General features: G+C 38.9%; 1 protein-coding gene across 2 annotated transcripts in view; it reads left to right on the forward strand.

Moving 5' to 3' along the window:
* The window catches only part of MKX (mohawk homeobox), a 61,848-nt gene extending 44,141 nt beyond the window's left edge, over positions 1–17,707 (forward strand). Inside the window, exons 6-7 of one of the 2 annotated variants that reach the window (XM_036022599.1) lie at positions 15,635–15,668; positions 15,774–17,707. In XM_036022599.1, the coding sequence (XP_035878492.1) occupies positions 15,635–15,668; positions 15,774–15,960 (221 nt within the window). In that variant the 3' untranslated portion in view covers positions 15,961–17,707. The remainder of the gene's footprint in view (positions 1–15,634; positions 15,669–15,773) is intronic. The other variant, XM_028506544.2, reaches the window with a different exon arrangement.
* Positions 17,708–21,804: the final 4,097 nt, after the last annotated feature.

Genomic DNA, 21,804 nt, shown 5'->3' on the forward strand with positions numbered 1-21,804 from the left:
CATAAAATGGAGAAATAATACAAGTGTGCACAAAAAGAAAATGAGATTACTTGAACATTTATGACTCACAAAATACTCCATAATTATTGTTATCACCATGAATTAAGTTAACCTGGTCCTTAACTATGCTCCCGAATGTAAGGTGGGAGGGGACAAGATGCTGTGTACAGATTGTAGTTTTTCACTTGACTCTCACAGTAAGATAATTTGGCTTTCACTTGGGTAAGCTCTAATTCGCTGCAATGTGTTTGCCCATTTGCTACCAAAGTACCAGGCATCCAAAGACAGCAAAAAATATTCCAAAAAATTGAGTGTTCCTCCCATTCTGCTATGCATTGGGAAGAACCCTTTAATAAGTGTCAGTCTTTTTGTAAGGTATCAGGAGTTGAAATAATCTATATATTCTTGCTTCAGTCAATCTAAGAATTTAGGGATACCAAATACAGTTGTTTAGAGTAAAGCAGTGACAGAATTAATGTCTTATAAGTAATATATGTTCTCGGTAGTTATTTTACTCCTTGTGAAAAGTGGGTATACCAGTTGGTTAGATCTTCATAGGACATTCTTAATGACAAGGATTAGAGAAGTAGCTTTTAAAAACTGGGAATTTCCAAAGCTGCTCCCCCAGATTCAAATGGTATATTCTATCTTGAGAGAGGACCTTAACGTTTAAACTTTCCCCACACAATTAGGAGAAAATTCTCTAACACATCTATATGATTGCACGGGTAATGTGTAAACCTCTAGTCCAATAGTAGTTACATGGGCCAATCCCGGAAAGGAACAGCAGAAGACCAGATGCTGACGGGTATTTGCCATGGTGATCCTGAAATTTGCCTTGGTGCTTATTCTCATTTTCACTCTCATCAAAGATTCCATCCTAATGTTTTGTATGTTATGGCTACTAAGCAATTTAAGTGACCTTCTCTGAGCCATTGCAAAATCGATGCCTCCATAACATGCTGTGTTGCTCTTTTGAGGATTTTTCACACCAGAGCACCATAGACATAACATGGCTGCCCTTGACCCAACTTAGACAATTCAAATGCAAAAACTATTTTTGAATTGTTGTGTTACATGTTATCTGTTCCATTCCAAGATTCAGCATTCAGCAAAATTTGGTACCACTGCAGAAAGAGTATTTGCAACTGTAGAATAGTTATAATTGCTATTTATTCAGTATTACTGGGTGTCTGATATTTTACAGTGATTATTCTAACTTCTACAGCAGTCCTTACAGTGCAGTATTTTGTATCTATTTTACAGATGAGGAAAAAAATAAAAGAGACTCAGAAATTAAGTAACTTGCCCCAAATCACATGCTAATAGCATCAGAACTGGGATTCAGACCTCAAGCTCTCTGGTTCCAAATCTCTCCTCTTTCCCATGTGCCTCACTGCTGGAGGACTCGAGTGTGATTAAGCCAGTCCACCCTCCACCATTTGAGCTGATTAGTAGTGAACAGGTGTGCTCAATTTCTCAATTCAAAAGAAAGAAAAAGGACACAAATCCCATTAAAAGCAGCTGTAGGAATTTGTCATTAACGGGGTATTTTCTTTCTCTATGTCCTAAAGACTACCAAAGTTATCATGGAATTCTATTTGAATAATTCTTCAATTAAGCATAAAATGAGACTCCTATTTCTAAAGTAACCAATCCTGGCCCCACAGAACTCCCATTACTTTCTTTTTTTCTTCAGTATAAAAATCATCATCATTTTTTTTCATTTCTGGGCCCACTTGCTGCTTTTCCTAGCTCTGTCAGTTATTTTTATTATGATGTTTGTGAATAATTAATTGATGTATTTTCATACTTTCACCTTCCTCATCACTTACCTTTCATTTCTTTATTCTTCTTCTGTGAGTTCAGGTAAGACAGCACATACATAAATTCCTTGCTCCTCCAGTTCAAAAATATTTTTTCTGCATCTTCTTGTCCATATAAGAGTCTATATATTACATTATCTAATAAACTAGCTTATAGGATGACTTTTATAAACCTCTTAAAGGAAGTTGAAAACCAGCTGGATAATGTATATTATTGCTTAGAGTTTGAAAAATAAAAGAAATGCTTTTTCTAAAAAACCTTACTAACCAACTCCACCTTTCCACCTCCTATTCTTGTCTTTTTCTGAGGGCTGTGTACTTAAATGCTGCCTAGAGGCCTGAGACAATGGCTTACTTCTTCATATGTGTTCTGTAAAGTCTTGTGTTAGGAAACCATTGTGGGTGGCCTTGGAAGGATGGTTTTTCCTCCCATGGTAGGAGGATGGTTTCTCCTCTTTCAGTTCTCTGGGGCTTGGACCCATGTGTAGACCGTATGCGTAACAGAGAGTGGCTCAGTCATGCTAAGCATGAACTGGGTGTGTGTGTAACTGGGTAGACATCTGAAATAGTAGAGGGCATCATGAGCAGTGGTGTGTGGTACATTTCTCGCCGGAGGGACCCCCACATCTCTTAGTTTCTTATAAGAAACTATTCTGCCCACAAATCTGTGACTGGGCTATACCAACCCCTCTTGCTTCTACCTCCTGAATGTGGAAAAGTGACAAGAACTACCCCACATGCCTACAAGAGCTGGGGAATCTTTCAAGGCTGGGGTGTCAAACTCATTTTCACAGGGGACCACATCAGCCTTGCGGTTGCCTTCAAAAGGCCAAATGTAATGTTAGAACTGTATAAATATAACTACTCCTTAACAGTTAAGCGAGAGATCAGTGCTGCCTCTGGGTAGAAACAAGGTGCTGGGCTGGATAAAGCAAGGTGGAGGGCCGGATTCGGCCCGTGGGCCTTGTGTTTGCCACCTGTGTTTCAAGGGATGTATGATTTTTTCCTGGCTGTTATTCCCTATCCCATTCCCCGCCTCACCCCCTGGCAAAAAAAGTTAAAAAAAAACACCTGAAAAAAGGCAAGTTTTTTGGTGCTTCCATGATGAAAATATGTACTTTATTTACTCTTGTCTGTGACAGCCTGACTCTTTTGTATAATACTTTGATTCAAGGCAATAACTACTATCTTCTCAGTGCTCATTCACCATCTATTTCTGGGTGTCTTGAGAGAATTTAGAATTGGAGGATTTGATTTTTAAATCACTTTTGAGTATGCATAGTATATTCCATCACCAAAACCAAATATGTTGGTAAGTGGATTCAGTTTGCTCTGAAACTGTAATTTTTACTTTTTTTTTTTTGCACAGCATTCTGCTTCCCCCACCCCCTTTTGTTTATTTTTAAATTGGTTTATGTTATTGATTGTTAAAATATTACATTTCTCTCTAAAGTCATCAAGAAGTATGGGAAAGGACCCTGACTGGTGTGGCTCAGTTGATTGGGCGTCATCCTGCTATGCAAAAGGTCACCCCTTTGGTTCCTGGTCAGGGCACATGCTTGGGTTGTGGGTTTGTTCCCTGGTTGGAGCACATACAAGAGGCAACCAATCGATGTTTCTCTCTTACATCAGAAATCCCTCTCTTTATCCCTACCTTCCCCTCTACCTCTCTCTCTCTCAAAAAAAAGAAATAGCTTTCTTTAAAAAAGTATGTGAATACCATTCACATACATTTTCTACCAGAAAATGTAAGGAATAGCAAAGGATTGCATTTAGTCCAAAAATACATTATTAGGCTTATTGCCCCTTTCTCTAAATCGATAATTTTTAATGATGAAAATAAATGTTTTCCTTTTATTTTTAAGGTGTCTTATTATAATAACACATGACATGTATAACACAATGTGTATGGCAGCTGCTGGGCATTTAAATATATTTAAAGCATGTGAACATGCCACTCTCTTGTATTTAAATTTCCATGAAATGGTTTGCAAGAACTTTTCTATATGTTATACTCATTTTTCTTTCCTGGTAGTCATTGAGATCTTTTTTTTTTAATCTAAGGCCTTTAGGGTGCTTTCTCTCTTTTTATGATTTCTTTTATTAGTACTATGTCTTTAATATCTTGTGATGCCCACAAAATACCCCTCCTGAATATTACGTTTCCTAAGGCCATAGCTGTGGAGCCTTGCTGTTTAGACTTGCTCCATCTAATTTGGGTGGCTGTTGACAGCAGTGGTCCCAGCCCAGGATGGCTCCATATGCTTCCGGGAAGAACCGTCTCAGCTCACTCTCCAGCAGACACCCAGCCAAGAGTCATTTGCAGCTCTCAGTCTGTCACTGGGCCTTTGGGTGGCTTCGAGACAGCTACCATTAGCATTCTGGTTCTCTTCAGCCCTCCAGTCCCAGATGGTATGACCTTCTGCTGTTGTACAAAAGCAAAGCCATCAGCAGGCCAGACAGGGCCCTCTCAATGCTCCTTCCCAAGTAGATTCAACGTCATGACCAGTGAGCTCTGTTTTGGTAGCTTTGGTCTTGGTGGTGGCCGAGTTGTTTGCATGGTGATTCTGTTTCTTATTGCCTTGTCCCTGTTCCTTCTTAGAGATCACATAGCTCCATCTACCTCTCAGGGCTGCTGTAAAAATAACAGATTAAAACTAACCAAAAACTGTTTGTAAAACCTCATCATTCTGTTGAAGCATAAAAACAATGCTCAGTTCTTTCTGAGGCAGGCCTGAATAAAAGATTCTACTGAGAGCAGCAGAAACAGAGTTTACTTTAGTTTATAAAAGCTTATTATGCTATCCTAGAAAAAAATTCTGTTAGGTTGAATAATTAGTTTTTGATAACTCCACATGGATTAATATTTGTCACCCTATTTTCCCAAAGGAAAGATAAAAAATGCAAGATTACAAAAATGAAAGGCCTCATCATCACAGCCATAGAGAGCTGGGCCAGACTGTTTATTTTCAAAACAGAAAACAGATCTTATAACAGTCTATTATTACCAAGGCTGTTTCAACTAGAAGAGGGAAGGTGATTGGGTTATTCCGAAGTAGTCTGTAATATAGTACAATAAAAATCTTGGGTTCCTTCATTCTCAGCTTTGTGATGGCTGTCCCTGAGTTCTATGTCACAGCACAGAAAAAGGTGGTAATTACTGGAGGAAATAATGCAATTAAAGTGAAGTGATTTATCAAAAAAGTGTTTTTAGTGATATTATATTTGTTTAAGCAAAAAACAGACACTGAAAAGTATTTTTGAAGCTGCATTCTGAGCAATATTTCCCTATACTGTTCTGAACAATTCTTTAAAAATGAAAAGAGAATCAAGAGCTTGGTTCATTAAATACAGCCCTTAGACTGTTATTTGACCCTTCTTGGAATACTAGGAATCCATAATAATTTTTAAGAAGTAGCAAAGAAATGCTGCCTGTGCTGCCACCGTTGAGTGAATACCCGGACTTCCAGTATCATGGCACCCTTTACTGAAAGCAGTCCACTCGGATGCTCCACCATAGTTCTGCTCACGGGGCGGCCCCTCTACCATCTACAACAGAACGCCTGCGGAGCGTCCTCCGCACCTGTCTGTGATCTCCATCATCACTGACTCAGAGATAGGACAGGAGCCAGCCCTTTTGAGAAGTACTCCTGTGGATTTTATTCTCTTTTCTACAGCATCCTGAGAAGACGGGTTAGAAGTAAGGTGTGCTAGCCTCTAACCCACCTGTAGAGGGAGTAGCACCTCCAAAGAACTTGGAGTGGCCCCAGGACTACTGGAGGCCGACTGAACTTCCCCCCTCCCCTTCCCTTAAGGAATTGTAGCGCCATAGCCTTTGCTTACTACGTGCCAGGTAGTATTCCAAGAACTTTACACTTAGTATAGCCGGTCCTCGAATAACGTTGTTTCATTCAATGTCATTTTCTTATAACGTTAATGAGAAAAAAAAATTGATTCTTGCCAGACCCACTGCCTGTGTAGGTTGGTGTAGGTTAGCGTATTCTCCTGGCGTCTGTGCGGGTTTTCTCCTGTGCTCCAGTTTCCTCCCTGTCCCAAAGATGTGCACAGCAGGTCAGTTAGCACGTGGTCTCCACTGCCACGGTCTCAGTGAGTGTGGGTGTGTGCAAGTGCACCCTTCATTAAAAAGGTGCCTCGCCCCAGGGTGAGTCCCACCTTGCACCCTAAGCTGTCAGGACAGTCTCCCATCACCCAAGATTCTAAACTGGAATAAAAGGGTTGGAGCAGAATTCTCTTGTTTTTATTCATCTTTGTTAAATGTATGTATAGTTCACATTGAATCCAATGTTTAATATTGGAAGTGCTTTGAGTCTTTACTTAGAAGTGTGGTGATATTTTTGTTTCCAGAACATACCACAGAAACTTAACTCTTGTTTCTATCTATTAGCCTATGGTAAAACTGGTTTCCTCACATGTTGTTTCACTTAAAGTCGAAGTTTCCAAGAACCTATCCAGGACATTAAGCGAGAACTTCCTGTACATCATTTACTCCTCACAGCAACCTGGGGAAGTAGGTGTAACTCTTACCCCCATTTTATAGGGGGAGACACTTCAGTGCACTGTGCATAAACGATTTTCCCAAGGTCACATACCTAGCTGGCAAGTCGGCTAACATTGTCCTGTGCTCCTAAGACACATCTCGTATCTTCGGCAAATTATTATACAAAAAGGTGGTTTCGAGCCATGAACTGTTTTTGTTTTCTCCCTAAACATATCAACCTATTATCCTTAAGGAACTTATCCCCCAGTTTTTTCTAGCTCACTTGTATTCTAAATGTAGGCGATGATGGTAGAATACGATCTGTATGCCATTGGAATTTAATAAATGATTTGGGATGTGGATTCCCCTGGCAAGATTTAAAGTAGAGAGGGGTTATTTGGTTTTCTCTTGGTCAGAACAGGTCATCAGAAGCCTCTTGGGTGTGAGTCCTCTTGGATCTCCACCCACCGCCAAGGCAGGGCTAGGCACCGACTGCATCTCTTTGCCCTAGTTCCTTTCCAACTGCTCATGCCCATCGGTGCCATAAGCAAAATCTTTCCAATTTTCACTTCAAAGTCCCTCCTGTTCCCAGCTTAGACTCTAAATGACTGTTTCTGCAATTAAAAGCAGAAAATCACAGAACCTTTAAATGTAGAAATGTGTGAACATAGAACACTGACATGCCAAGTAGAGTTTTAACATCTTAAGTATATTAAGAACATTGAAATGTATTTAAAATGTACAAGAAAGACTGGTAATATCGCTCATCTTATGTCTAAAATATGTTTTTGTTTCTATTAATAAATACAGCAGATGAACTGTGGGTAGGGAAACCGCCATTTGCTACCCTTTGGAAAGATCCAAGAAGGTTGTGAACATCATCTCTCTTACTGTGTCTCTCTGGTGTTAATGCAGTCAGACAGGTTCGACACGAAGATCTCCTAGGCTGAAGAGTCATTTCTAGAGTCGGTTATTTGAGGAATTTTAAAAGTGTGGCAGCAATGTGAGCCAACTCACAGATACGCGGCTGTTCACTCATCAAAGGATGGTTTTTTAGAGACGCTGAAGACCTTGTCAAATACATGGATGGAGCCAGACTTTCCAGCCAACTTCTAGATTGTTATGAAGGCATATTTTTTTCATTTAAAGGGTCTTTTTGCTGAACAGAGTCATATTAGTATTTTGTAACTGAAAGCTATTCAGCTATATATTTATTGAACAAGTCAACCTTCTAGAACTGCAGTGTGGCAGCTATAAAGTTGATCTCAGGAGAAACAGCCCTCATTAAGCTTTAGCTAAGAATCAGTAAGTCCATCCAGTTTTCAGACATAGTAGCCCAACTTGCCTGTAAAAAGGACTGCTTTTATAAACAATTAGTGTTCCTTGTAACACACAGGCACACAAAAGTTATGCATGCATAGTTAAGAGGTGATTTTCTGAGATGGGTTGAAAACTGAGCTATCATGGATGAAACATTTTGGGGAACATCTCCAATAGTCCCCTTGAGAACATGAAGTAACAAAATCCATTAGACACTTCAAGGTAGTAGATATTCTTTAATGTGGCTCCAGTGTTCTTTGTCTTGGCATGTTATAGTACTTTGGCACAAAATAGCATAAGAAAGCCATTTTGTCTTTGAAGATGATAGATTCTGTGCACTTAATCCATTCATCTGAGATGATGGGCTTTGCTCAGGGTTGATGTATTTCATCTTTACATAATGATTTTCATATTAAACCTCTGAACAATACAAATTTTTCTGGTAACTGCATTCAACCCCATATTCTAGATGTAAAAAAAAATGAGAAAGCTAGCTTTTTTTATTTTATAGAATTTATATAGTCCTAGGTATAGGTGCTCACACTCTCTTCTAAATCTTTTACAAAATATTAAATCATGTGTCCTCATAACAAGACTGTGCATCCAATACTATTAGCCCCATTTTATAGGCGAGAAAGCTGAAGCACAGAGAAGTCAAGCCGCTGGCCCACCGTCACACGAACAGTCTGTGGTGGAAGAAGGGTTCAGCCCCTGCCGTCTGGTTCCAGCGTCTGAGCTCCAACCACTGTGAGCGCTGCCTCATGCCTCACACCAGACCACACTCATAGCTCATAATGATGAGCTAATAATGGAAATGAGAATATTTAACATTTCCAGATCTTCTTCTGGTCGCTTGCCAACAATTTCCTCCCCATAGACCTCATTCTAATCTTCAAAGTGAAATTTCAGACTGAAAGTTTTAGACTTTGGGAAGATGGAGCCTTTGAAATCACAGAGGAGAAATCCTGGTAGATGGCACTATGCAGAGTAGCTTAGCGTCAACAATATTTAATATATTTAGTGGAAAAGATTGAAAGTGACATTCAGAAATTATAATTGGGTGGTACTCTGCTTATTTCAAAGTGTCTTTCTTTCAAGTTATAAATTCCACTTCCTACCTACTACTTTAGTCCTCTAGCCCAGACTGATGGGGTCAGGGTAGCTGTGCATTTTCCCAGAACAAAGGTACAGCTGGGACTTAATAAGAAGCCACCAGCCTGAAACCTTTATGCTCTGCCTAACAAGGAAAGCCATCAAAGCCATAGCTCCCTAACTGATAAGGAACCAGGCAGTGCACTCATAGGTTTACCCACAGACATGGCTACTCTAGAATAATAAAGGTATTCTGCTATTGGTGGTGTCAATGGAAATAGAACCTATTCTGAAAGCTTTGAGATGTCAATTTTCCCCATCCTGACCAAGGAACTCTTCTCTATCAGTCCAAAATAGAAGGGTGTGGTTTCTAATTTTTATTTTCTGGCAGGAGATAGAGAGGATGGTGCCCTGACAGAGAGGCAGTGAAAGGTGGGGATCCTGTGGATCCAGGACATCTGGGCATCATTAGCCATGGAGAGGCCAGTCCACATGTGAGGCAGTAGGAAGGAAAAGAATCTTTGGCCAGAGGGTGGAAGTCATGGCTGGAGGAAACACTGGCTTAATTTTTGGAAAAGATTGTTCTTTAAACTCTGAAGTGATTTTGGAAGCCACCCATTCTTTAAGGCCCCAGAATAAATAATTTAGCTAGTACATTACAAAAGGAAAAAAATACCAGATCCATCCATGAAGATGAGATGGACTTTATTGAATAATTCTCACTATTCAGAAAGCTTGCAAAGCTCCCCCAGCTCAAAGCTCCCAGAACGTATGCTCCAGTAACACTTCTGAGAGCAGTAACCTAGATATTCACCGAGCTAAGTTGCAATCCCTTCCTGAGGTTTTCAAGTAGAACTCACTTCTTTGGTCAGTGGAACTGTAAGAAGCAGGTTAGTCATCAACAGGTAAGTGTTACAGGTTATTGGGTGGTTTTCTCCCCTTCCTTTTTGGGAAAAAATCACTTAGAATGATTTCTCTTTACTCATTCAAAAGCTCTAACTACTCTAAAGAGAGGATAACAACAAAAATTTCCTCTAAAAGTGTTGCACAACAGCCGTCTAGACATTATTTAGTAGTAATATATCGCTAAAAGAAGTGATTATACATATATCACATCTATTAAAATGTCACCAATTAAAGTGTGAAAAAGAGCTCAAGAGAGCTTATTTAGACTCCCTATTTTGTGATTTGGAGAGATATTTTGATATTAGAAATTAAGTTATAAGAGCAAAAAGTCTTTTTGTAGCTCTAGGGTCTAAAATACTAGCAAAAAGAACAGAAAAAGGTGTTTAGTAGGTTTTTCATAGGTTATCATTCCGCAGACTTCCTGTGTAAACAATGCATTCAGCCTTGCCAGGGTCCTTGAAAGTGGCTTTAGCAACTGAAATCACTAGGGTAACAAGATGCAGCAGTAGAAAACATGACCTTCAGAGTCCCACGGCCTCGAGCTGAGTCTCACAGCCCTGACTGCCTACCACTGAGTCCTTTGCGAGTTTCTGGACTCCTCTGAACTGCAGTGTCATTTGTAAATAAGGGGCGTGATGCTCTCTCAGGGTTATTGGAAGCATTTAACCAGAGATGGCATTTGTAGAATGCCTGGCATAAAAATAAGCATTCAATGAGTGTTAGTAATCGCTGTTTTAAAGATAACCCCTTCTCGTAATGTCGGAATCTCTCAGTATTCACATTTACGTTAGAGAAAGCTAGATTTTGAATTCTTTCAGGTTGTTTCTGTTTCACAGTCAAAAACCACCACCACATCAGGGAAGACCAAATGGTAGATTATCTTATTTATTAACAAAGGGTAAGGCTAAAGTAGAAGTTCAGTGAGAAAAGCAAGTTATAAAACATATACAGAACAACCCCATTTTTAAAAATGTCTATAAATGTGCTTGAAAGGCCATATGTCTAAATGTAAATATCAGGTATCCCTAAGTCCTTTATTTTCTCTTTAACATTCTTTCCCAGATTTCTGCAGTGAACCTGCATTTTCCTGTTAGAGAAAAACAACATGTGCTGTGTTTAAAAGGAACGGAGCAGAGAGCCACAATGGATCCAATCCGTGGGTGTGTGCGCGCCCAGGCTGGGTCTACTGTGGGTGGCGGTAGAGAGAGAAGCCGTGATGAAGGGAGCCGAGAGCCCGGCGACCCCTCAGTCCACTTGCATAAGGTCCTAAAATTTGGAGCAATCGGTCTCTCAGAATCTTCAGCGAGGTTTTGTATCTGCTCTCCTCACCAAGTCTTGTTTTTAATCTCACTTGTTCCAAGTATGTAATTACTCCAGAAACTGATCTGTTGTCCTGGGGGCTCTTGGGACCTCTGAGATCAGAAACACACCAAAGCCCTGGCTGTCCACACCTGCTGTCACCAGTCATGGCCCCAAACTGACCCAAGTGTGAGGAAACGCAGTTGCCAAGCATCTGGAGCTCTGACTCTCTCTAGTGTAACTTAGGGAAGCATATTATATGACTTTTAGACCATTTAATTAAAAATATGCATATTCTTAATCATACTTAATTTTACTTCTATTTTAGTGGTATGAGTAATACTTTGAGAAGAATTTAAAAACATTCCTAACTTTAGGGCTTATTGATTAAATTTGAAAAAAATCTCAGAGCAAAAGATTTGGTCATATTTTTGTTTCTTTTTATGACTCTAACTCTTCTCTCAGGAATATATATCAGAATTAATGTGTTTCTAAATCGGCATTTATCAAACTTAAGTGGACACTTTGCCCACAGAGCTTTGTGCTTACCCATCTTGAGTTGCAGCAGACCTGAATTTTCTGTATAATTGTTTCTCTGCCTAACTGTGTGAGAAAACACATGTCCAAACCGAGGATAGCCCCACTGTAAGTTTCAACATGCTTTGGGTTTTACAGCGTTCAAGATTTTCCTAACTACACACCTCTTTTTTTCTTTCCTTTTCTTTTTTGGTCTTAAAACACGCTCTTTTGGCGGGTTTAATACGTTGTTACTGCCAAGCAGTTGCTTTTATGGTAATTGACAGCGTAGCTGATTTTTGGAACCTTAGAATCTAAAAAGGCATTTTAGCTCAGACTTTGGAGAGGCTGAGCCAAGCTACTTGCAGAGTGAGAGCTACAGCTGAGCTGAAAGTAGGGGGCAGTCAGGCTGAGGTCTGTGCATGCTAATTAACAACAGGGAAAGTCTGCTCTAGCTCAGACTTACAGTTTCTCTCTTTTCAGCAGCGTTCAGAATCCTTCCTCCTCCTGTCAGGCTGAGCTACTGGGTGCCACTTGTGGAGAGGAGGCAGTGAGACCACCTGCCTGTGGTGGGCAGAAGTGGCATGAGCCCCTGGTGATGGGTTAACACCCCACACTCCTTAAATACTGACAATTGACTGAAAAGGCATGAGTATTTGAACCGTATAAGAGCCAGCAAGTTTAAACTTCAAAGGAAAAGAGCATAAGAAAAAAAAACTTTACATTTAATACAATTATTTAATGTAATTTGTGAATTGTAAATTTTCTGAGTTCCCCACAAATGAAGCCAGTTCTCTAAAATACCTGGGGCATTTCCCCAGATTTTATCTCAGCATAACAAATAGAAAAAAAATTCCCCAAACTCCCACATCTTTATAGTTCTTTGCTTACCTACAAAAACACAAATATTTCTGAGTAAAAGGCCCCTGTTTGCTGTCTCCCTTCTGCTTAGTTCTGGAAACTAGAAACACTACACGGCAGGAGGTGGCTCTTAGATGCATAATGTCCTAGGGGCAATGGGCAGCCCCCAGTAGCAGCAACAGGAAAGAATGCCCTTCTAACACCAGTTCAGATTTTCAACCGAACGACCCCGGACACAGAGACCCCCATAAGCTGTAGTAGTCAGCTTTCTCTTTCCCGTTGGTTTGAAACGTCTGACATAGAGCTATGTTATACACTGTTTTAGCATCGACTGCTGTTGATGGAGAATCAAAATGTTTCTCCTCTACATGACTTCTTATGGAGACTTTTCTTCTGTTGCTGGGAATGGAACCCGATCCTATCCCTAATGACACTGCATGTGCCTGTCCATCTGAGAAATGAAATAAAGGATTCGGTCTTTTGAATACTGCCGAGTACATTGTTGAAATTTGTGAAACTAATTAGGAATACCCAAGTGGGGACTGGAGTCTGTGTTTTTGTACTTCAAAGGTATTTTCATAGGCACCAAACTGTAAAGCACATATACCCAAAGAGTAAGCAGAATTTTATAATCTCACAGGAGGCTGTAGTAAACTTGTTTCTCTGTGGCACAAGTTCAAGGAGGCAGCCCCAGGGAGCACAGCCATTCAGGAGACTGCAGGACCTACAAGTTCACTCTACATCTCAAATAGAAGCACTCCGCGGACCTTAACAGTGAATTACATGTTCCCCTTCCACAAGCAGGCTGCACTCATTTCTGGTGTTTCTGGGCTCTGTAACCCATTACATATTTGATAGCCACAGGCTTCTTTCTTGCAGTCGGTGCCATAATCACTCTCAGGTTGACCATTCAGGTGGGGAGTCTGATTCTGGCCCTGCATGTATGTGAGACTGCTTGCTTTGTGAGCCAGAGCATCGGTTACATGGTCTTTTCTAAATTATGTTTTGTTATTTCCCTAATGTTATTTAAGCTTCATGGAACTTATTCTGCTTTTGCCAAGTCTTTCCATTGAATAAATATCTCCATAACCTATTGCTTCACTCTGGCAACAGAATTGTTGCAATTTGTGGGCAAAATTGAGCAAAGGCCTAACTCTTTTTTTCTCCCTCTGTAAAATGTCCAATGTGCTAGCTTTCCTCCTCCTAAACAAAAGCCTTGACTTGTTCTGTGTTCTGGTAGCATCTTGTGTCTGGCACTCCTGCATCAAGATTCACAGATAACAGCACTAAACAAAGAATGATTTAACGGACGTAGCGCAGACATGCTGTCCATGCACAGGGGCACTAATACCAAATAAATTAGAATGCAAAGTGCTTAGAATAGTGCCTGACACATAGGGAGTAATCTGTGAACTAGGATCATCAGAGTTCTGTGAATTAAAAGTTCCTCCATTTGTGTGAGTAGTTTTGTAATCCTAAAATTTTCAAAAGCAACAGCAGAATAGCTAACCATCCAGGCAGAACTAATGGGAGCCAGAAGATCCAGAGGCTGACCATCCAACGGCTCACTGATTCATGTATTTCCTCCAAAGGATCCCTAAAACGAAAGGAGTCCAAATGAACTAATACCACTCGTTATTCCATTTTGGGCTAGACATGTATTATCTCATTGATTCGTCCTGACAACCTTATCATTTATTCAGTAAATGCTTTTGTTTTGCTTGCATTTTTGTTTCTTTAAGTTCCCAGGATCCTGGGTGAAAGATTGTGCAAGAGCTCACAGTGGTCCATTATTGTCTCCCTGTCTACACCGTAATGCCTGACTTAGGATGAGTTAGTGGTCTTTCCCGATTCTTTAGCTTCATAGAGGGCTTCGAGGTTTAGCTGCCTTATCTACATGGCTACTTAGTTATATTCTATTGACCACATCTTGCCCGGGAATTTTGCCTTGGCTGAACAATATACGATCATGTTGATGTTTTTCTTCTAGTTCTGTGACTGTCTTAGATCTCAGAACCAGAAATTATGGCTCTAACCAGCCTTAAGCATTGCAGAGAAAAAAACTGCTTTCAGAAATGTTGATTTGGGGGTGGTAAAAGAAAGGAAAAGGACTGAGAGCAGGAAGAGACAGCTTTCCAAAGGCCACAGAGCGAAAGGAGAGCCTTGAGCAAACAGTTTTTCATGTTTCCTGTGTGTGGCAGAGTACCTCATTCTGTAGCTATTCGGTAATGTTTGTTGGGGGTGATGCTGGTGACTTAACCACTATCTAGTTTGGGGGTCTCACAGGCTGATGGGGAGTCCCAGGCCTACTCTTATTCCCCATCCCCCTGCCATGCTGGCAGCCCCTCTTTCCCTCTATCTGTCCACTTTTGTGTTCCCAATTCATTCAGCTAGAGGAACTGTCCAGAGAGATTTAATCAAGACCAAGAACCCATGTTGTCTTTCTTTATATTGATGTAGTACTGGTTGACATCAGTGTTCTGAGTGAGGGAGCAGCAGGAAAAGAAGTTCTTTTGCAGCCTGAAGACTGGTGCCTGCTTATTTTAATATTCCTGGGACTCCTGTGTTGCTGTCAGCATTGGGTCTATTACTCATTCGCTACCCAGCCAAAGGGAACTAGTTGCCAGTCCTTCTTCTGAGGTGGGGGTTTGATTCCCATGAAATCATAGAATATTGAGCCAGAGGCACCCTGAAGATCTTCTAGGAACATCCTCATTATATAGTTGAGAAAACTGCACCCCAGATGTGGTGGGGCACCATATTCTGGCCGGAGGTACACCGCGGGTTAGTGGTGGGGTGGAACCGGAACCACAACCCGGCTCTCATTTGCCTCCTTGTGAGAAGGCTCAATTTCTCAGAATAAATTAACCTCAGATTTTTGTATATCTATGAAAGCTACTTTTTATTCTTTATTACTTGTCTTCATCATATGCTTGCTTCTTTGTAAAGAGATATTTTTTGCATCTTAAACTACTTTGTGTGAAAACTAATTTTCAGCATATTTTCTTTAGTTTTAATTATTGTTATTCAATTACAGTTGTCTGCATTTACTGATGAATTTTTCTTAAATTTTTTGATTTTTTTTTTGAGAGAGATCAGTTTGTCTCTCCACCCATTCATGCACTCACTGGTTGATTCTTGTATGTGCCCCAACCAGGCATCAAACCCACAACCTTGGCATGTCTGGAGGACGCTCTAACCACCTGAGCTCTCCAGCCAGGGCCTGGAGAACTTTTATTCCTGGTAATTGATGATGCAGCTCCTGAGATTAAAAAAGAAAGGAAAAAAGTAACTGAATTTTTGCTTTTCTTTACAGACACTCTGGAAAATGGATCCCATAAGGGCGACAGGTGAGCAGTGGGCTTCCATTCACCACTAGTGCTTTTCACTGGTGCCATTTTTTATGTACATGCAGTGAGTTTGATCATTTTCTTCCCTCTTTTGCTTAAATTCAGTGCAGCTAATAGAAAGGGAGCGAGCAAGGATGACACGTACTGGAAGGAGATCAACGCAGCCATGGCCTTGACGAATCTCGCACAAGGAAAAGACAAACTGCAGGGAACCACCAGCTGCATCATCCAGAAGTCATCGCATATAGCGGAAGTAAAGACGGTCAAGGTGCCCCTGGTGCAGCAGTTTTAATAGTTTGTCGTTTTCCAGATCGATGGCTGTCCTTCACACCAGTGTTTTTTCATAAGTCCTCATCTTAAGAGCTGAAGCAGGAGTGAAAATGACTCCCTTTCAAACCTCTCTTTATTTTTAAATATCCTGAATATATCATTTAGTTGCTTCTGTAAAAGACATAAGTTATAAAAAAACTCACTTTAATCTAAAATATTAACTTATTTTATGTTACTCAAACTATGCATACAGTGTCTGCATTGCCATCACAGTAAGTGCCTTGCTTCCCCAAAATAAGCTACAACGTGGGCACAGCAGAGCAGCTATGCCTCAAAATGACAACGCCGTAATGCTTGCTAGTCTGTGTGTCATTCCAGATGGACCTGGCCAGTCCAGGACTGAAACCATAATTGCCAAAGCCCTTGAAACATATTCAACAAGTCACATGTTAAAATTTGGAAATCTTTCAGCCCAAATGAAATGTTCCTTTAAGAAAAACGTCTGTCGTATGTAAAATTGTTCAGTGTGCTTTTCAGAGAGACAGTGAGACTTCTATGCATGCGTCTTGCCTGCGTATCTGATACATTACAAACTTCCAAAATGAAAGGAGCAGTGATCACATAATGTGTATATTTAAGAAGAATCGCAACAACTACGTTGTGATCAGAAAAACTTTCCAAGCACTTCTGGAAAGTACAATGCCCTTTAGAATCAATTTGGATTTTCTTTTTCTCAAGTTTTGCTGAAGTATTAAGTTTATCATATAGATAACAGGAAATTTTCCTTTGTAGAACTAAACTTATAGTTTAGTTTTAAAACATAACCTTGTTTGCATTAAAGTTCAGTTATTTTTGTGGTGCAAATTGTTTTTCATAAAGCATGGGTAAAAACCTTTTATTTGGTTCACTTCAAATTACAATTGCTGATGGGCAATTTATTTTGCAATGAGAACAAGATAATGAAAGAAATGTATCTCTGTGAATATACATATACATACATAAAATTGATTTTAAAATTTAAAACATCAAAACATTGAACAGTTTCTGAATTATGCCAAGTAGGATATAAAGTAAAAATTAAGCGAAATTGTGCATTAAAAGAAAGAACATTTTGTTTCTAAATTAAGCTATCATTGAGTGAGAATAATCAGTATCATGAAAGAAGACTATCTTTTTCAGTCAAACAATAATATTCTAATCAGCTTGGGGAGACTTGAAACTTGAATAAGCAGTGGAGATGCCAAATATAACAGCGTTTATGTGCTACAGAGAAATAAAAAGGATTTGACTCTCTTATGAGGGATGGGTTTTTTTGTGTATGTAATGTATTTTGTAATTTTTTAAAAAACTGGAAAGCATTTTGTGAGTGTGAATGAGAGCCAGTAATGCAGCCATTTGGTGACATTTTTTTTTATTTTGCAAAATGCTTTTAAAACCAAAGGCTGCTCTAGTTGTTATGTGGACAGTATCAATCTTGACATAAATTGTAGGACACTTTTTCATGTAACATAGCATTTGGGAATTGGGTTTATTTAGTGTAATTAAGATAATTTGATATAAAAATATTTTGTATATATATATTTTTACTTTGTTTTCTAAATTGCTGTTTGCAGTAACAGTAAGTGCAAAGCAAGATATGTAAGTTATGACTGTATGATCAGATGAAGTACATGGTCTTTTAGTTTACATCCTTAAGTACTTACAGATCCATGATAAAAACTGTTTCATCTTTGTAAAACAATGTTGCCACAATGGGGTCATATCAATGACAACTAAAAACAAGTACTTCACTCTTTTTCATACTACTATAAGTTATTCTGGTATTAAATATTTTAATAAAATTGTTTCATTTTGACATATTCCTGTTAGATGAATGGATGCTGGTTTTTTCATTTGAATTAGCCATAATTCATTTTTGCCATTTAAAAAAAATCAACAAATTTATTCTTTGTTGTAAACTATGGATGACAAGCCAATAAAGGACAGCTATTCACATAATTTTTTTTAAATACAAACGTTTGGAGTCTAGCCTATAAACACATCAAGAAGTTTTTGTAATTAGCACATCCTTGGCAATATCTCCAATTATAATTACTTTTAATTTTTTTTTCTCTTGCTGCTTTAACATTCTTTAGAAACTAAAGTCCCCTCAGTCCTTTAAAAGAATCTTGAACAATGCTGAGCCAGCAGCTAAAAATCTAACTCATAATTTATGTTGTAGAGAAATAGAATTACCTCTACGCTTTGTTTTGCCACATGTAGTCATTTTAATAAAATTAATAACTGTCAGGAGTTCTTGACAGATTTGAAATAAAAGTTAATTTCTAGACCTCATATGAATTTTGTTTTCCTTTGAGAATTGACCAGGTGGGAAAGAAGTAAAACAGAAGAGCCCATTATATGCTGTGATTCCCCTGGGGTCGTAAGGGATGTGATATGGGAGTGTTGTACTGGTGCTGGGTTTGATTTCATCACCTTAGACCACCAACCCACCTTTTCAGAGCTAAGGAAAGGAGAGTATGGTTCTAACTGTTAAACTACATTACTACTTTAGAATGAACATTTTCACTAAATACCTTCTTTCAGTAGCTACTACAATAAGCATTGTTTCTGGGTGCTATGTACTGGAGGGAGCCTGGGCTTTGAAGCTAGACAGATCTACGTTTGAACCCCAGCACCACCTCTCACTACTGTGAAACCCAGGGTCGGTCCCTCCTGGCTTCAGTTTCTTTACCTGCAAAGTAAGAGGAATGAGGTAAACCTTGTAAAACTTGCCACAAACTTTAGAGATAATATATAGTTTATAAAGTGCCTGCCACAGTGCCTGAAATTTTTTTAATAGGTGCTCAATAAATGGAAGGTATTATCGCATAATTATAACCATCTATATAGGATTTAGGTGAAAGAAAGTAGAAATATAAATGGCATGAGATATGGGTAGTTTAATGAAGAGCCTTGGGAAAGGAAAGATATCTGACATGAGAGACTGCAATGAAACAGTGAAAGTGGGTATCAGTTTAGACCTTCAAGGAAGATCATTGTATTATTAGTTCGAACTTCCTGGAAAAAAGTATAAAGTAGAACACAGAGAAGAACAACATTTCATTAGAAAGCCCAGCATGTGCAAAGCTTCCTTTATTCGGATTAACCAGAATTGCTTTTCCCTCTCTTGGTCTTGCTTGATTTTCCTGTGCAAGGTGACTAGGAACTCAAGCCACTGTCTGTATTCTCTGCCCACTCCAAATAGCAATGTTTAACAAACAGTGGCAACAGCTATGGTCTGCTTTTAAACTCATCTAGCTCAATGCAATAACATCATGCAAATAAACACAGAGAATAAGAGCAGGTCACCCAGGGTCTTCTGTCTGGGGCAGCTTAGGTTGGCCACGTCTTGGAGGCAGTGAGGAGTGGTGGTCAGAACTGAGCTGGCACAGCCTGGCATTGACTCTTCACTCCTCAGTGACATTGGGGAATAAACATAAGTCTCCTAAACCTGCAGTTTGCAACTGTAAAATTGAACCTATGAAATCTACCTACTCCAAAGATCTGTTGTGCAGATTAAGTAAGACAGCGGATATAAAAGCCCTTCTTTGCACACTGCATGGTACTATACAAATGTTAACAATTATTAATGTATTCCAGATGCTCTGAAAGGTCTAATGTGCCATAATTTCTGGCAATATAAATTGTGGTTTCCATGAAGCACATAGGACCCCTCAATTTTGTCAAAAACATGTTACGATCTATCATTTTGGACCTTTGGAGCGCAACACATCTTTGGCCCTGTACTTCTTTGAAACAATTGTGATCAGAATTAGGTGATTGATCGTCACACTGCAGGTAAAGAATCGTAACTTCCCAGCTTTGAGACACATCTTAGAGATGGAGTAAACATTTGGTTTGGGAGGTGTGCACATTGCCTGTAACAGTTTTTTTTTTTAAGATGAGAAAACCAGATTTCTGAGTTTGGAAAAACAAGCTCATGTGTTTTTACATCTTTATACAAATGACTTCATGGAAATTCATGTAAAGATTGTCTCAATAAGTCTTCTAAAATAAATTTCACCCCAAAGCCAGTTTCTGGAAATTTGATTTGTATTCATTACTTTTCAACAAAATTTTAAATTTTAATTTCTGCTTTTAAAAAGTATAAATTTAACTTATGCTAGTTGCAGAAAAGTGTAGGCAGTACAGCAGAGCACAAGATTAGAAGCCCCATGCCCTGTGTCTACAGGATCCTAGCCTCCCAGCCCAGAGATAACCATAGCTAACAATATCTTGTGTATGCTTCCAGGAACTCTGTGCATATACAACCTTGTACTTTTCATCTTGCACTTCTGACTATACTTATCATTCTTCACAATATTTTTCCATTCTATCATGTATATATAGAGTTGGTACATATATACATAGATATGTAGATTTCATTATTAGATGAATACATAGGATTTTTTATTTATTATAAGTGATTTACTAAATACCCCCTTGATAGACTTTTGAGTCATTTCCAATTATTAGTTATTATAATCTAATGTTAACCAAAGAATTGTTTCACATTGAGATAAGCAGCTTGTCCCAGAATATAAATCAACATACTGCTTTCTTAATCAATAAAGCCTTTCTATGAACAAAAAATCATCACTTGAACTCACAGTGCTCTTAGAAGTGTAGTTGATTTACATTCTGGCCCTTTAACTCCTCACAGACTAATAATAAGCAACTGGTGGATTGTCATCACTGAGCAGACCATATTGAAATAGCACTGCTGTAAATACTGATGCAGTGAACATAGGTCTTTTATGCCACTTACACCCCCATGGAATGAATACCTAGCAGTGGAATTAATGGCTCAAATGATAAGTATATTAAATGTTTTGATGGATGCTGCCAAATTACTGTTTAAGCCCCGGCTGGTGTAGCTCAGTGGATTGAGGGCAGGCCTGTGAACCAAAATGTAGCCAGTTTGATTCCCAGCCGGGGCACATGCCTGGGTTTTGAGCCAGGTCTCCAGTGGGGGGTGCATGAGAGGCAACCACACATTGATGTCTGTCTCCCTCTCTTTCTCCTTCCCTTCCCCTCTCTCTAAAAATAAATAAATAAAATCTTTAAAAAATAAAAACAAGTTACTGTTTGAAAGTTCTACCAACTTATACTTCCAACAGTAGGGTGTGAATGTCTTTTTTTAAAATAACTTGGTCAAAACACTGAGGATTACTAAACTTTTCAATACTTGACAATATGCTAGGTAAAAAATGATGGCTCATCATTGTTTTAACTTGTACTTTTTTAAATGAGTGACATCGTGCATAAGCTTATTGGCCATTGGTATTTCTCTTCATTGAACTATTTTTTCATTTCCTTCCTTCCTTTCTTCCTTCTTTATTTCCTTTTATTCATTTCTTAGTGATATTTACAATCTATTTCTATATTTAAAAATTCAGTACCTTGTCTATAGTATATGTTACAAATATCTTTCTGGTTTGTATTTTATATATATTTTTACTTCTCTTACAATATTTTAAACTCGGAAGCTTAAATATCATCTGTACACATATATACACAAGGAGTATGGGAGGGGTCTGCATCTATTTGGTCAGCATAGATGCAGTGTAGTTCTCCAAAGTGCAGGTTTTGGAGCCAGACTGCTGAGGTTCCAATCTTATCTCTTCTGCTTACAAGCTCTACATTCTTGAATAAGACACTTAACCTATCTAACTTCAGTTTTATCATCTATAGAATACTGATAATAATAATAATGTATTTCTTAATGTTGTGAAGATTACATTAGTTATTATATATAAAGTACTTGCAATAATAGTACCTGGCTTAGATAGTGCAAAGATTGTAAAGAGAGTCATCCATCTCT

The sequence above is a fragment of the Phyllostomus discolor genome, chromosome 1, assembly GCF_004126475.2.
Source record: "Phyllostomus discolor isolate MPI-MPIP mPhyDis1 chromosome 1, mPhyDis1.pri.v3, whole genome shotgun sequence".
Lineage (NCBI taxonomy): Eukaryota > Metazoa > Chordata > Mammalia > Chiroptera > Phyllostomidae > Phyllostomus > Phyllostomus discolor.